Raw genomic sequence first — 15312 nt, 5'->3', positions numbered from 1 at the left:
ACCCCCGCTTCCCAAGCACCCCCCTCCTCCCGGCTCGGGGAGCAGCCCCCTGTGCAAACAGCCGCAGCCCTGCCCGCCCCCTGCCCCGCGCGGGGTCTGCCGCAGCCCCCCCAGACCCCGCGGGACCCCGCGGGTGGGGGCCAGGCCCAGCCCCCCCTCCCAGCCGCGGCGCCGAGGGCACAGGGACGCCCCCCCGCCCCCAGTGCCGCTGGGAAGCCAGGCCAGGGCCCCCCGCAGCCACTCTTGCAGGCAGGGCTGGGGGCAACGGGGCCAGGGCAGGGGGGCAGCGAGGACCCCCCCCCCCCCCCCCCCCCAGCAGCATAGACCCAAATACTCCCCTACGCACCAGTCAAGTCACACCCCTTCCCCCCGCTAACGGCAATAAATATCTCACACTACCCCAGCCCCACATCGAGGAGCAGGTGCCCACGGCCCAGCCCCGCACCCCCCGGGACAGGGGGCAGCTCCATCTCCCACCCCCAGGGGAAAGGGGCTGGCAGCGCCCGCCGGCACCCACCCCGCTCTGCCCCCTCCCCACCCGGGGCCCAGGACTCGGGCATCCATCCCTCAGAAGCGCAGCTCCCTCAGCTTCTGCCGCAGGTAGTGCTTGGCCTCCTCGATGCCACTCACCTTCTCCAGCTCCGTGTAGGGCAGCTGAAAGGGGATGGGGAGAAACCGTCAGAGCAGCTCCACCACCACCGCCACCGCCACCGCCGCCACCGCCCCCAGCCCGAGGCTGCCCGGGACAGCCGTCCGTGGCGGTGGGGCGAAGAACCAGGACTCGGGACCCTGCCCAAGGGTCAGGGGCAGGGGGACGGTGCTGTTCCTTCAAGGGGAGGGAGGGTACAGGAGGAGCAGACAAGCCCCGGCTCGGCCCCCCCCACCCCCGGGCAGAGGAAGCTCGTCCCAGCCCAGCTCATCCCCGGGCACGGCCCAGCGACAGCGATGCCTCCCGGGGGAGCGCGAGTCCCCGAGCGCCTGGCTCTGCCCTCGCAGGGCTTCACCCCGAACCCGGCTGCCCCGTGAAGGCAGCTGCCCGCTCCGGCGCCTGCGGGCAGCAGAGAGCACCCGCAAGCAGCCCCGTCCCCGATGCCCGCGGCGGCCCGGCCGGGGCCAGCGCACGCGAGGTGCGGACACGGGGAGGACACGCGGGGCCAGGGGAGCTCGCAAGCCTCACCCCAACCTGGAACCCCCGTCGCCAACCCGCAGGGAGGGATGAAGAGCAAAACCCAGCCGCCCTCCCCCCGTGCAGGGCGGGGGAGCCCGGGGGTCGTCGGCGAGGGGAGACCAGGGCAAGGTGGGTTTTCGCGCGAGGGAGAGGAGGGGCCCGCTGCCGCGGCGAAGGACGGAGGCTGCTGCCTGCTGCAGAGCCCGGCAGAGGTGCGGCTGCACCCTCAGCCTCCCTCAGACAAGAACCAGCAGCGGAGACCGAGGCGCAGCGGTGAGAGGTGGGAGAGGGCAGGGCAGGCGCAGGGCCTTTGCTCAGCAGGCTGGAGAGGGGAGAGCAGGGGAAACGTGCCGACCCTGCGCTCCGGCTCCGAAACCCCTCGCGGGAGCGGGCAGCACCTGGAAGAGCCACGGCAGCCTCCCACCAGAAGAAAGGGCTGCAGGAGTGACCCCAGCCCCGATACCGGTTTCTTCCCCAAGACGTCATTTTAACCACAGTCTGCTAAATAAAGGCGGCACTGGGGCTAACCGGAACGGAAGCACCCCTCCCGTTGCCCAGGGGAGCTGGCATGGGGGGCCGAGGGGAGGGGAAAGCTGAACCGGACGTCAGTCTGCGGAGCCAGGAGCGCTCTCTGCCCTGAACAGCAAATACAAGCCAGAGCTAAATGTGTCGCCGAAGGGCCACGAGCCCTGGGCCGCCACGAGCCCTGGGCCGCCACGAGCCCTGGGCCACCCCGACCACGAGACAGACGCACCCATGGGCCCGGACCCTGTCCCTCCCCTCAGTACCAGCCACCCTCCGGGGCAACCCGGCAGGCGCGTCTCTAAAAACGCCCGCTCACAGTTCAAGGCTCTCCCGCCCCAGGGCTTGTCACCCAGGGCTTGTCACCCTGTGGTGACAGCCCCTGCTCCAGCCTGCACGTGGGGCTGTGGGGACGCCCGCCCGTCCCCGCGCTAGGCTGGGAGCACCAAAGGCTGGGGGAATCCAGCAAACCCGCGCTGCTGCCGCCGTGCGGGAGGGGACGCGCAGGGACAAGAACAGGAGGCTCCAGCTACCGCCAGCGTTCCCCCCACATCAGCAGCAGGGCCTGGGGGCCAAAACTTGTTGGGGTGGCTGGAGGCTCTGCTGGTCCAACATCCCAGAAGGCACCACCAGCGCCCATGGAGCAGGGCCGAGGGGAACCCTGACCCCCGCTTCAGCCCTGTCTGGCAGCACAGCAGAGGGCTAAAGGCACTCGCTGTGGTAACAGGACCCGCGTGCACGCCCCGACTGCAGTCCAGCCCTCGGTGCGTTTTGCTACTCAGGCCCAAGAGGAGTCCTGCCCCGTCCCTCCCGGGAATGAGGAAGCACAAGAAAAGCTCTCCTTCGGGCCCGGAGATCCTGCCAAGAGAGGCAGCAACACGGGGCTGGGGCTGGAGCTACGCAGGGGAGCTCTTGGCCGAGAACCTCACCGGCCCTTTCCAGCCCTCGGGGCTGAGCAGAGGAGCTCTGTGCCTGAGGAGAGGCAGCTCCAGCGACCTTGGTGCACCTCAGCCTGCCGAGAGACAGTGCCTGGGACACGGCCGGGGGAAAGCGTCCCTCTGCAGGGAAGCGACCGCTCGGCTCTGTGCCGTGTCTGGCCCTCCACCGTGCACAGGCTCCAGGAGACCTGAGCCCTGGAGGGGCTGCGTTTGTGAAGACGCCTGCTCAGAGCGGGGCCGGAGCCTGGCCCCTGGAGGAGCCTGCACAAAGCAGGCCTGCAGGAGAGCTGCGGGTCAGGAAGCACTCCATGCACGGCAAGGCGGTGGTCTACTATACCAGAAGCATCCAAGGCTGCTTGGAGACACCACTGCCATCCCTCAGGAGCTGCAGATCACGACACAGAGGAGCTTGCCTGCAAAGGAGGAAGCTTTTTCTCACCAGCTCATTGAGAGACGGGGCTAACAGTAGGCATGGCGAAGGGACAGGGTGGGAAAACTTGGCACAGATGACACAGAGACTCCGTGGTAAGGCTAGATCCCGACACGGGTGCTACATGGGGGCCAGGACCTGTTTGCAACCATCACAGATGAGCAAGCGGGGCGGGAAACACAGACAAACTGCCTGCTGCCCGCAGGACAGTGAACAGGCTGCAGACAGGCGCTGTTCTCTGACAGTCCCACGCAGGCCAGGGCTGAAGAAGGCTACTAACGTTGCCTGGGAAGAAGGGACCAAGTTCCCTGGCTGCGGTGGGTCTGAATCAAAGGTTTCTGGCAGTTCTGGTATGGAGCCACCTCCTTCCACTGCTTCCTGCTCCCTTCCTCACTGCCCAGCTCTGCGGGGTCTGCCTCCCCAGCGGGCCTGCCCTTCTCACACTATGGAAGGATCGAGAGCACAGAAAGCTCCTTCAACCAAACAGGCTGGAAGCGAGTAGTGCCAGAGCCAGGACAGGGGTTGAGGGAACAGCAAATCCGGCCATTATTCAGGGCAGGATCCTGGGAAGGAAGGAGCATGTCCTTAGCTAGAAACTTCCGAGGGAAAAGAGCTGGCTGTCAGTAAAAGGTCAGGCCACCAGGAAAAAGAACATCTACCTTGGAAAGGGCTGAGACCCAGAGTATCCGTGGGCAGAGTAGAGGGTCTGAGGTAGGCGACCCTACAACAGCACTCCCACCGCCTGCCAGAAGGGTGGAAGCGACACGCAGGTCCAGCCGGAGGATGGAGGCAAGGAAGGGCCCGGGTACAAGACCTGGCGACGTCCTTTGCAGTCACCGTGGGCTGCCCCCGCTCGCTGTGCCTCGGAAGGAGCAGGCTTCCTTGGAAGGAAGCCCTGTTCAGAGGCACTGACAAATCCACACCTGCCGCTGCTACCAGATCAACGGCATCCGAGGAGGAGCAATGCCCTGGCACAGTCACAGACATACCCAGACAGCTTAGCAGCGTGCCAGACACGACAGGCAGTCCAGCACCGATCGAGCAGACACACGGCAACGCAGCAGCCAACAAGAGAAAGCCTTAAATTAAATACAAGGAGGGCTAAACTGCCAGGCTCAAAGAGCTGCGAACAGAGGCACGATGTCCAGCTGGACCCAGTCACTAGCAGCATACGCCAGGAGTCCGTGCGGGGCCAACACCATTTAGCACCCTCATTAGTGACCTGGACGATGGGACCGAGCGCACCCCCGGCGAGGCTGCAGACAGTACAAAACGGGGAGGAGCGGCTGACACACCAGATGGTTGCGTTGTGCCGTTCTGAAGGACCTAAGGTTGGTTCTGCCGTTCAGAAGGACCTAAACAGGCTGGAGAAACGGCCCGGTCCTGCGCCCAGGGAGGGAGGGAGGAATAACCCCGTGCACCAGGACAGGCTGGGGCCAACCAGCTGGAAAGTGGCTTTACAGAAAAGGGACTAAGGGTTCTGACAGAGGAGTTGAACACCGGCCAGCAGCACTTGCTTGCAGCACAGGCGGCCAACAGCATCCCGGGCTGCATTAGGAAGAGCACCGCGAGCAGGCTGAGGGAGCCGATCCTTCTCTGCTACTCAGCACTGGTGAGACACGTCTGGAGCGTCCAGCGCTGGGCTCCCAGAACAAGACATGGACATACTGGAGCAGGTCCAGTGCAGGGTCACAAGGATGATACGTGAGAAGAGGCTGACAGAGCTGGAGAAGAAAAGGATCGGGGCATCTTATCTATATGTACAAATATGCGGTGGGAGGTTGTGAAGAAGACAGAGCCAGACTCTTAGCAGTACCCAGTGACAGAGCAGGAGGCAATGGGCACAAACCTAAAACACAGGAAATCCCATTTAGACTTAAGAAAAAGCCCCACCCACCAAAGATAAGGAAAACCACTTTTACTGTGAGGGTAAAGCAGCACCGGCCTTGAGCCTGGCTGGAACAGGTTACCCAGAAAGCAGCCTATCTCCGAGACACTCGGACCTCGACTGGACATGGTACTGAGCAACCTGCTCTAGCCGAGCTGGGGTTGGACCGCACGATCCCCAGAGGCCCCGGCTAACCTCAACTACTCTGCGATTCCGTAGAGGTATCAGAAGAACAGGAAATAAACCTCAAATGAGAAGAGCAAGAACAACCACCGAGCTGTGAAGCAGCTTCAACTCAGGAAGAAGCTGAACTGCCTGGGGTTCTTCATCTTAAAGGGGTGGCCAAAGGGAAGCGACCTCTGGAACCACAAGCATAGAAGAAGGTAACCGCAGAGCTGCTCTTCGCTCCCTCACGGTACCAGACCCGGCAGCACCATGTCGGCTGACCAGACAGCAGGTTTAAAACAAACAGAGCTTGTTGCAGGTAGAACTGCCTGGAGCTTGTTGGCACCAGACACTGCAGGTGTGGAAGAACAGGCTCAAAGGGGAACAAAATGCTCACGGAGAAGAGGTCCATCAGGGTGATTAAACACAGCTGTCCAGACACACGCTCTGGTGCGGGAGTCCTTGGACTATCCACGATCCACTTCTGACTCATTTTCTAACGATCTGCCACTGTCTGCTGCTGGAGAGGGACTAGAGGGGATGGGACCAGAGCGCCTGTTCCCACGCATGCGGCAGGAGCTAACCACACCGGCAGCTGCACGACGATCAGGCAACCTGAGCGGAGGGGGAGAGCTCCTGCAGCCTCGGTCACGCCTAACCGCGCGCTGCCGGACAGAGCGCCTGATCCTGTGCACGCTGGGAGCAGGAGCACGCTCTTGCTTGCCTGCACCCCCGCCCATTCTGCCTTGCTCCTCAGAGACCCCGTTGGGCTGCTGGTCCCAGCCTCCCGCAGCAGCCCCGACCCGCGCCAGGGGCACAGACCCGAGCGGTAACGGTTACCAGAGCTGGTTTGAGACGGGGCACGGACGCCCCAGCTGGGCCAAGTACCGGGTGAGCACAGTCCCCGGCCACCGCGGGTGTGCTGGGCACAGGGCAGGCAGGCAGGGGCAGCCCTCGGCTCTCGGATGCGGTGGCACAAAACTTGGAGCGGAGGCAGCTGTGCCAAGCGTCCTCCTCAGCCGAGGGCATCCCGGAGCCCAGACACGAGCGAGAGCCTGTGGCACCGGCCTCGAGCCTGGCAGCGGGCGCTGGGGAGCCCTCCTCCGTGCGACAAAGCTGCTCGGCCCCGCTGCTGCCTGGGGACATGGCCAGCCCTGGGCAGCCCGTCCTGAGCTCCAGCACACGGGAGACCCAGGGTGTGCTGCACAGGAGAGCTGGTCCTGCTCCACTGCTCTGCAATTCAGGATCTCCAAGGAAATATCACAACTTGAGTCACAGGACTGCCAAAGCTATGCATAAACAAAGGACTTCTGAACTATGTATGTTGCAAATTATGAAATTAGGAGGAGCTTCGCGTTGGCACGCTGCGCCGTCAGCAGCAGGGGAGGTAAGAAGCTTTAAGAAACGGTTATGGGACTGCTTGGTAGATCTATGACTGTAATTCAGGTGACCTCTGAAGTGGAAAAGTAAACAGGGATCAGAGGCCTGCGTTTCTGAGTTGTTTTCCTCAGAAAGATCTATCCTCAAGCTAGAAATCACCCCTACAATAGTCTTGTAGAAGGTGCACACCTTAAAACAACATCTGAAGTTTCCAAGGAAATCTGAAGACAATCGTGAAGGCGGCGGTGAAGCCTCGAGGGCTTCTCCGTCCACAGCTCTCACCACAGACCAGCCAGAGGCTGCAACCGAAGAGGCCAGGGCTCCGAAACGGGCACCGCAGGGAGGTTCGCCTCGCCTCACCTCCACCCACGGCGGCAAGAGGCACGCTGCAGAACCGACAGCCAGAAATACAGCACGGGGTGTCAGGCCGAGCCATGGCCCCACTTGATTTCCACTCCAAGGCCCCACAGCCAACGCGGCCGCTGCCAACTCTGCCCAGCCCAGGCCGAGCAGCTTCCCCTTCTCCCCTCCCTGCACAGCGCGTGGGCCGGGTCTCGGCTCAGGCGGCAGACCGGTAGGGTGGGATTCCTGCAGGACCAGCGGACACGGACAGGAGGGGCCGTCCCCTCGCCCCTGCTTTCCACCAGGGCACCGGGGCTGGTATTGCCCGCCAGCTGCGTGGAAAAACTCTTGGGGTGGGGTGGGCAAAGAGGAGCCATGAGGATGAGTCACTGCTTCCTCTCACAAGCAGCAAGTGTGGAAGGACGGCTCCCATCGGGCGTGTTTACAGTGGGGATGCCAGCTCTGCAGCCTGGAGACCATCTCACTGCATGGCCACGGGCAGTTTCTGCCGGGGGGAGGAGGGGATGGGACGGGACGGGAAGGGAGCAGCTCCCTGCTTACCTGAACCAGACAGTAGCCCAGCAGTCGCAAGTGCCTGTCCCTCATGGCTCGCGAGCCCACCAGTATGTCGGAGTTCTGGCAGTAATGCCATTTGTCATTGACCGACAGCACCACCCTGCAGAGGACAGAGCAGGGGAGGAGGGCGGCATTACCCCACGCCACAGACGCTGCGGGCAGCACCCCGGCAGCAGCCTCACCCCCGCCCGGTCCCCAGAATACCGGAGGACGAAGGGCAGCACCCCCCGCCCCCCCGCGCCCGGCCGGCGGCAGGGGCAGCCGTAGCCGGGCTGGGACGCGCGGCACCCCAGGGCGGCGGGGACAGGGGTCCCTGCAGCGCAGCCCGCGCTGCCGCCGGGCCCCTGACGGCGCGGGCCAGGAGGGGGCCGGGGCCGACTGCTGGGGGGCAGAAGCTGAAGCCTGCGCTGGCGCAGGCCCAGGGCAGCTGTCCCACGGGAAGGGAGCGGGGACACGGAGCGGCCCTGCTCGGTACCTCTGAATCTCCTCAGCTCCCTGCGGCCCCTCGCCTGGCCCTCGCTTGGGGCTGGGCCGGCATGGAGAGGGCGGAGGGCAGGCGTCCTCGCTGGGGGGTGGGCTCCTTTCCTCCGGTTCCTCCTGGGCCTGCTCCCCCTGGAAGCAGTTGTGATCGTGCCCAGGGCAGCCGGCGGTCGCCTCCTCCTCCTCCTCCAGAATCTTGCCGATGGGGAACTGGAAGAGGGTGGCTGCGGAGCTGCCCCTGGGCGAGCAGTCAGGGGTGCCAGCCGGCTGCGCGGAGAGGCACTCGGAAGGGCTGCTTAAGGTGGAGCTGCCCTGGCTCTCCAGGGAAGACTCTTTGCTCAGGCCACAGTAATAGTCTGAGGGGGGCTGGTAGCAGGGGCCCCCCGGGGCAGGGCAAAGCGTGGGTAGGAACCGCCCGGCCAGGTTGCTCTCCCGGGAGCCCGGGGGGCTGCTTGGTGTCTCTGGAGCAAACGGGGCAAAGTCCTGCAAGTCCGAGGTGAGGGCCAGGACGCTTGAGCGCAAGGAAATGGCGGCAGGGGACGTTGTAGTGTGGGCAGAGGGAGCCTTGGAAGCCGCAGGGACGCGGGAGAGAGGCAGCACAGTGCCCGAGCGGTTAATCCACAGCAGAAAGTCTGCAGAGAGAGAACACAGATCAGCACCGGGCCTCGAGACCCCCCTACTGCTGGGACGTGGGCCTGGGGACCCCGCGTGCCCCAGGGTGGGAGACGCTGTGCCAGACAGCCCAGCAGACGGGAGCGCAGAGGGGATCCCCCGTTCCCCCGCGGCACTGGCCCAGCTGAGCCCTCCCGTGGCGGGGGCGGCTCAGGGAGCTTCGTCCTGAAGCGCCGGGGAAGGCGATGTCACAGGGAAGGTGGTGACAAAGCAGCCAAATCTAGTTCTGCCCCGAATAACCTCCCACCCTCGGGCCTCCCCGAGCACCCAGGCAGCCGCAGGGCTTCTGCTGCCCCAGAGCCCCCCAGTCCCCACTGCCAGTCCCGCTCCGCAGGGCCACGGCCCTGCCCCGAAGTGGGGTGCCCAGCCAGGCTACCTGTGCAGTATCCTGGGGGCAGCACCTCATCCTGCCGATAGCATTCTTCTCCCACCAGCTGCCGCAGGGCCTCGGCCACCAGCCCCTTGTAGCTGAGGGGAAAAAGAAGAGTCAGAGGACGCACCGGGGAGGACCCCCAGCCTGCCCCCTCGAGCACTGCCAACCCGCGTGCTCCCTCGGAGCACATCTGCCCAGAGACACGGAGGCCCCTGGGAGCGAGAAATAAGGAAGGCTTTTGGCTTTGGGCTCTGCTGTTCCGGGTCAAGGAGGGGACACGCTTCAGCTCATTCAGCAGAAAAGCTCCTCCCGATATCCCTACACCAACAGCACATTCTTCTTCACCGAAAGGGTTGCCAAGCACTGGAGCAGGCTGCCCAGGGAAGTGGTTGAGTCACCATCCCTGGGGGTATTTAAAAGACGTGTAGACGTGGCGCCTAGGGACGTGGTTTAGTGGTGGGCTTGGCAGCGTTAGGTTTGCGGTTGGACTCGATCTTAAGGGTCTTTTCCAACCTAAGTGATTCTATGATTCTTTATTGCTCCTCTACAGGCTTTGGAGCTCACGTACGGGCCTTTACCCCGGCACTGTCCTCGGCTGGATCCTGCCAGACCAAGGTCACGGACCCTGCGTCCCAAGCGACACCACGCTGCCCACCTGCGAGGGACAGGCGGCCGGGTGCCCAGCACACCGCGCTCCCAGCCACGCCCTCCCGCCCCAGGGCGGCCGTCCCCTCCCCAGCGCGCCGCCTGTCCCCGCCACTGACCTGTACTTTCTGTTGGCCTCGTCGGCCGTCAGGGCGTGCTCGAACATGAGGACGCGGTAGCGCGGGTCGAGGCGCGGGCCGCTGTAATCGCGGAACTCCAGCTCCACCGCCGCGTCCAGCAGCGAGAGGTAGCGGCGCACGATCAGCGCGTAGGGGCTGCCTGCGGGGAGAGGAGGGCTGGCTGGGTGCCGCCTGGGAGCCCCTCCTCGCCCAGCCACACTCCCGGGGGGGCTGACGGCCAGCAAGGGGGTCCTGCGCTCCCAGGGGAAGCCTGTTCCGCCCAATGTTCTCAAAATCCACCTCCGCCCCAGCCCCGAGCTTTAACGGCTGGGTTCCCCCTGGAAAAGGGCCGACATACTCATAACATTGGTGATGAAGGCTGGGGAGAAGACTTGGTGCAGGACAGTCTGGGGGAAGTGGCTAAGCTGAAACATGGACATGAGGATGTTGACGGTCGCCAGGGGCGAGCTGCCGGCTTTCTGCTCCAGGATGGCCTCCAGCTTGGGGAAGAGCTCGCTGTGGTTGGACGGGCGGTAATTCATGCGGCTGAAGGGAAACACCAGCTTCTGGATCACCTGCAGGCAGGAGGAGAGGGAGTCGGGCCAGGCCAGGCAGCGGGACGAAGGCCAGGCCAGGCCCAGGCCTGCCCAGAGCTGGGCAGAAACAGGCTCTCACAACCCGTAAGGACCAGGGCACACCCCGGTCGGTCCCCAGCGAGATGCCCCAGCCTGATGGCAGAGAAGGGACGCGGTTTCCCCCAGCACCGGGGCAGCCCCAGAGCCAGCCCCAGGCGTTCCCCGCAGACCGGGGAGGACGCTCACCTTGCTGTCGAGCTGCTCCCCACGCTTCAGGAGAAAGTTCGCGATGGTATCGAGCAGCCGTGGCTCACGCAGCCGGTGCCGGGCCACGTACTTGGCAATGAGGGCCATGGTGTAGGGGGTAAGGTTCTCTGCCTTCCTGGGGAGCCACTCTGCACAGAGCAAACCACAGCGGGGTATCCGTCAGAGGGGCCTGGCTCTGTCCGAACTGCAGCTCTCCAGAAGCCACTACAGCCTGGGCAGGAAAGGCAGTGCAGGCAGGCGGGAGATACCAAGGCCTGGGCAGCAGAGCCATCTCTCCTGAAACCCAGAAGGCTTCCAAAACCATCAAGTTACGGGGCTTGTGAGCGGCTGGGGCAGATTCCTGTCCTGTCCACCCAGCAGGCACAGCTGGAGCGCAGCCAGAACATGCGCAGAATGGGGGCCCTTCTGTAGAAACCCCACCGAAACCAGCCTGCTCCCAGTCTTGCGGTAAGGTAGGCTCACAGCCCCTGGAAGGGCTAGGCTGGGAAGCCAGTGACAGGGTGGCCGTAATGCAGAGCATCTCCTGCTCCGGCCTCCACCGCTGCAGGCCCTGGTGCTCTGCACAGCCCCAGCTGGCGCTGCCACAAACCCAGATGTCCTCTGGGGCCAAGAAAGGAGGCTCCAAGGCTGCCAAGTGCACGGACAGAGCCCAGCGCACCCCGCGCCGGGGAAGAGGCTCACACAGTGGGCAAGGCTGGGACCCTGCCTGGGCAGACCCTGCCCTCACCTGCCATACTGCGGATGAATCGCTCTTGGCGGTTCTCGTAGAAGAGCTGAGAGCTGAAGATGGCCTCCAGGGCCTTGTTGTTCGCCTCCTGGGCGCACAGAGCCAACATCTCGTCCAAGAGGGCCAGCTCGTGCTCCCGCATGGCACTCACTTGCCCCAGCGTGTGCCTGACGAGGCGCAGGATCTTGCGGTTGTTGATCAGCTGCTGGTCGGAGGCCGGGTGTCCCTGCAGCGCCTGCGCCCGCAGCCGGTAGTAGGAGAGGAGCAGGAAGAGGGTCTGGGGGTGGCGTTCCTTCTCCAGGTGCCGCTCCAAACTGCTGAGGCAAGACTCGACCAGGGGGTGGGGGCTGGACGGGTGCAGCCTCATCACGCTGCTGAAGACCATGGAGACATCCTTCTGGTTGAAGCGGCCCAGGCGGCTCCGGGATTCGTCCTCCAGCACTCGCACCAGCGGCGATTCCCCAGGCAGGCCTGCGACAGGGAAGGGATTAGGGACGCCCAGACCCCGCCTCTCCTCTTCACTAGGCACAACTGTCCTCCTAAGCTCGGGCACGAGACTACAGCCGGAGGAGGACAGGTTTGCCGTGTTGGTGATCAAACCAGAGATGAGAAAAGAAAGAGGACCGGTTTAGCAAAGCCTGACCAGAACATCAGTGCATCTACACCGCGGAAAAAGTCACCTGGAGCCGCTGGATTATTCCTACCCACTCCACCAAAATGGAAGTCCTTTAGTTCCTCCGCAAAAGCAAGGTCTGTTTCTTAAGTCTCAAACTTCCTAAAGATAAATAATACCTCAAAAATGACTTCAAAAGAAAGTTTTGGTTGGAAAACAAGTACGACACCATCACATTACCACAATAAAAACTGTCCGTGTACGACAGGAGTTAAACCTTCCACGTGTCTAACCTTCTCCCCTTCTCTAGTTTAGCTTTACTCCTTCAAACTGGGCTCCTGGGGGAAATACTTTCCTTCAACTCTGGACGTATTATTCAACCACGGAAAGACAAGGGGCCAGGCACACAGTGTGGGTACGAGAAAAGGCAAAGGCCATCCCTCGCGTGTCAGGAGAGATATTTTCAGGAGGTGCATGAAGCGTTACGCACTGTATGAGGCCCTGGTAGCCCACTGGTCTCCTAAGCCAGCTGACAAGATTTCAATTTTCAAAAGGGCTTTAAAGCAACTTAGGCAGCATGGGGTAAGTTGCTGCGTTTTGTCATTAATCAAAAATCAGTCAGAAGGTGGAAAGTGAAGAATTGGTCTGAGCAGTTGCTTTGTTCCTTAAAAAGACCTCAAAAAGGCAGGTTAGCATTTTTATTAATGAGCGGGTAAGCGTGGTGAGCAGGGAAGGGCGACTGACGGAGAACAAAGTGTGGGTCAAAACCAGAGCAGGCCGGGGGGAGCGCAGCGGAGGGGAGAGGCGCCTGGCAGCCCAGAGTTCAGTGTCAACAAACACAAGGCGCCGTGAGACAGAGGGGGGAACAGCAGAAACTTCTCCCCCCCTCCCCTTCAGCGGGATCTAGAGTTACTGCATCAACCCACGGCAGGGACCGGGTGTCTCCGTACGCGGCTCGGCCGAGGCCTCAGCCCAGCGTGCAGCTGCGGCGGAAAAAAAAAAGCAAACGCGAGGGCAGGAACCGTGCGCGTGGGACAGAGGAGCGCAGGGCCGGCAGGACCCGCTGGGGCGGGGAGGGCAGGCACCTGCTGCCACAGGCAACTGCCAGACGCGATCCCCTTCCTCAGGGAGAACCTGCGGGGCCCTTGGGGACCCCAGCCCAGTGAAGGGGGAGCCCCCCGGGACATGGCCTCTGGAACCCAAACCGGCCTGAACCTTTTCTCCTGAATATTAAGCTCCCACTGACAGAGGGCTCAGGGCTTGCAAAGGGTTCAGCCAAGATCTCGTGTCTCACACTTCGACGCTCAGATGTTTGCTGATTTCAAGGACTGGAACAAAACTCAAGGAGCAGTTTATCCCGATCCTGCCAGGCAGTGCTGGCCACCGCTTCGGCTGCCCTTCGGGCCGACATGCCAGGTGCCACAGCCGGCCCGGCCCCCCCGGCGCAGTCAGTCCACCTCACTCCCTTCCTGCTGCGTATCCCAAGCAGAGCCTCCTCCTTTAAAGGGCACAACTCCGTCTGGCACAAAGCCACCACCACGTGTAAATCCACACACAAACCCAGACACCGGCTCCTGTTCCGGTACGTCCTTCCTCCTTCCGTGGCAGCCGGACCAGCAAGCTCTCCTTTCACCTCACAAACCCAAGCACCGGCCCGTGTCCCACTGCCCTGCCTGCCTCCCCCCTCTGCTGTGGGCAACCCCACGCAGGCAGATGCCGGCAGCCCGGGACACTCACCCAGCGCGGCAGCGGCATACAGGCAGTTGACGATGCTGAAGTTATCGAACTTGGAGCAGCCGCTGATGATGGCCTGACAGAGAGTCTGAAACTCCGGCTGCTCCAGCATGTGGCCGGGCCCGCGGCTCTCCCCGTTCACCGCGGCCTGGCCCTGCTGCTGCTGCAAGAGCTGGCCCAGCTTGTGCAGGGCGATGGGGTAGTGGCTGGCGGACACCTTGCTGGGGTTCTGCGTGACCCACCGCAGCACTTCCCCCACACTGCGCGAGCGCTCTATCAGACGCTTCATTGTGAAGAAGGTGTCATAACTCATCTTCTCGTGGATGAAGTTCCAGCTCTTCCTCTTGCCATGGCCTCGAGTCCTGTAGGCGTCCGGGGGAAAGGTGTGCAGCAGCCCATGGCCGTAGGGGTCCAGGGGCAGCAGCACAGCCCGCTGCTTAGCTTTGCCTGCACAGTAGCAGGCGGGATACATCCCGGCCCCGCTCCTGTCACCAGCAGCCAGGCCCTGCAGGACTCCGGGCCGCACGCTCTCTCGGGTCAGAGCACGGAGCCATGGCAGCAGGCGCAGCATGGTGAGGGCAGGGCGGCTCGAGAGGCTTCGGAGAACCGGGAGACCCTGGGGACAAGAGGGGGGGATGAGGGGGTGGCGAGCTCATGCCTCTGGGACGGCTGCAGCCAGCAAGGGACACACGGAGCCCACACTGGGACCCCCCACCCGCACGGATCCGCCCCGGTCCGGGGGTACCTGGCCCACACAGCCCCCTCTTCTGAGGTCCCCTGGTACCGGGACGCCCACCCTGCCCAGGCCGCCCGGCCCGAGGTCCCCTGGCCCACACGAGCCGCGTTGTCCGGGATCCCCGGCCCGCACAGGCGTCCCCACCCTGTGGCCCACGCAGCCCCTCCCCTCTCCCGGGGCCCCCGGCTCGCAGATCCCCCTTGTCCCAGGAGCGCCGGTACACACAGATCCCCGCCCGATGCCGGGACCCCCGGGCCGCCCCGATCTCCCCCCCACCCCCCCGTGCCGGGACCCCCGGGCCGCACTGAGCGCCCCTCCCCCAGTACCCGGACCCCACTGAGCGCCCCTCCCCCGGTACCCGGACCCCCGGGCCGCACTGAGCGCTCCTCCCACAGTACCCGGACCCCCCGGGCCGCACTGAGCGCTCCTCCCCCGGTACCCGGACCCTCGCGCCGGGCTGGGCCGCACCGGAACCGCGACACCCGGCCCACCCAGGCCCCCACCCCCGGGGGCCCCCATCCCCACCCCTCCGGCCCGGCCGAGCCCCGCGGTGCCCGGCCCGCGCCCCGCCCCTGGTCCCGCCCGGCTCCCGGCCCCGGCCCGGCCCTACATGGCGCTCGCGGCCGCGCTGGGACCCGCCGCCGCCCCGGCCGCTCAGCACCGCCCGGACACCGAGTCCGCCATCTTCCCGACAGCCCCCGCAGGGCCGAGGGACGCCGCGGCCCCGCCCCCCGCGCGGCCCACACTTCCGGGGGCGGAGCCGGGCGCGCGGGCTCAGGCAGCGTGCGTAGCGGCGCGAGTAAACAGCCGCCGCCCGCCCTCCAATGAGCGAGCGCCTCGCGAAGGGGCGGGGCGGCTCCGCCGGCGCAGGCGCGCTGCGGCCCTGCGGAACGCGTGGCCCGAGGCGCTGGCCCCGCCCCGCGCGCCGCCGCTGGGAGCGCGCCGCCGGGGAAGCCCCGCCC

At 64.5% G+C, this 15312-nt stretch overlaps 1 protein-coding gene across 1 annotated transcript; it reads right to left on the bottom strand.

The window, feature by feature from the left end:
* Nucleotides 1-29: 29 nt before the first annotated feature.
* On the bottom strand, nucleotides 30-15284 carry FASTK (Fas activated serine/threonine kinase). The gene is made up of 10 exons (XM_075492090.1): nucleotides 14961-15284; nucleotides 13618-14230; nucleotides 11268-11738; nucleotides 10520-10668; nucleotides 10057-10273; nucleotides 9699-9858; nucleotides 8938-9029; nucleotides 7885-8521; nucleotides 7395-7509; nucleotides 30-654 (listed from the first exon to the last, which is right to left on the bottom strand). The coding sequence occupies exons 2-10, from the start codon at nucleotides 14183-14185 to the stop codon at nucleotides 568-570; spliced, it is 2496 nt and encodes an 831-aa protein (XP_075348205.1). The 5' UTR covers nucleotides 14186-14230; nucleotides 14961-15284; the 3' UTR covers nucleotides 30-567.
* Nucleotides 15285-15312: the final 28 nt, after the last annotated feature.

This window comes from Mycteria americana, chromosome 2, assembly GCF_035582795.1.
Source record: "Mycteria americana isolate JAX WOST 10 ecotype Jacksonville Zoo and Gardens chromosome 2, USCA_MyAme_1.0, whole genome shotgun sequence".
Taxonomy (NCBI): Eukaryota; Metazoa; Chordata; class Aves; order Ciconiiformes; family Ciconiidae; genus Mycteria; species Mycteria americana.
This window is presented reverse-complemented; position numbering and strand designations above follow the sequence as displayed.

Coding starts and splice junctions, on each gene's coding strand:
- FASTK (XM_075492090.1), bottom strand. CDS start 14,185: ATGCTGCGCCTGCTGCCATGGCTCCGTGCTCTGACCCGAGAGAGCGTG. Junction 11,739..13,617: donor GTATGCCGCTGCCGCGCTGG/GTGAGTGTCCCG, acceptor TCCCTGTCGCAG/GCCTGCCTGGGGAATCGCCG. Junction 8,522..8,937: donor GCCCCCAGGATACTGCACAG/GTAGCCTGGCTG, acceptor CTCTCTCTGCAG/ACTTTCTGCTGTGGATTAAC.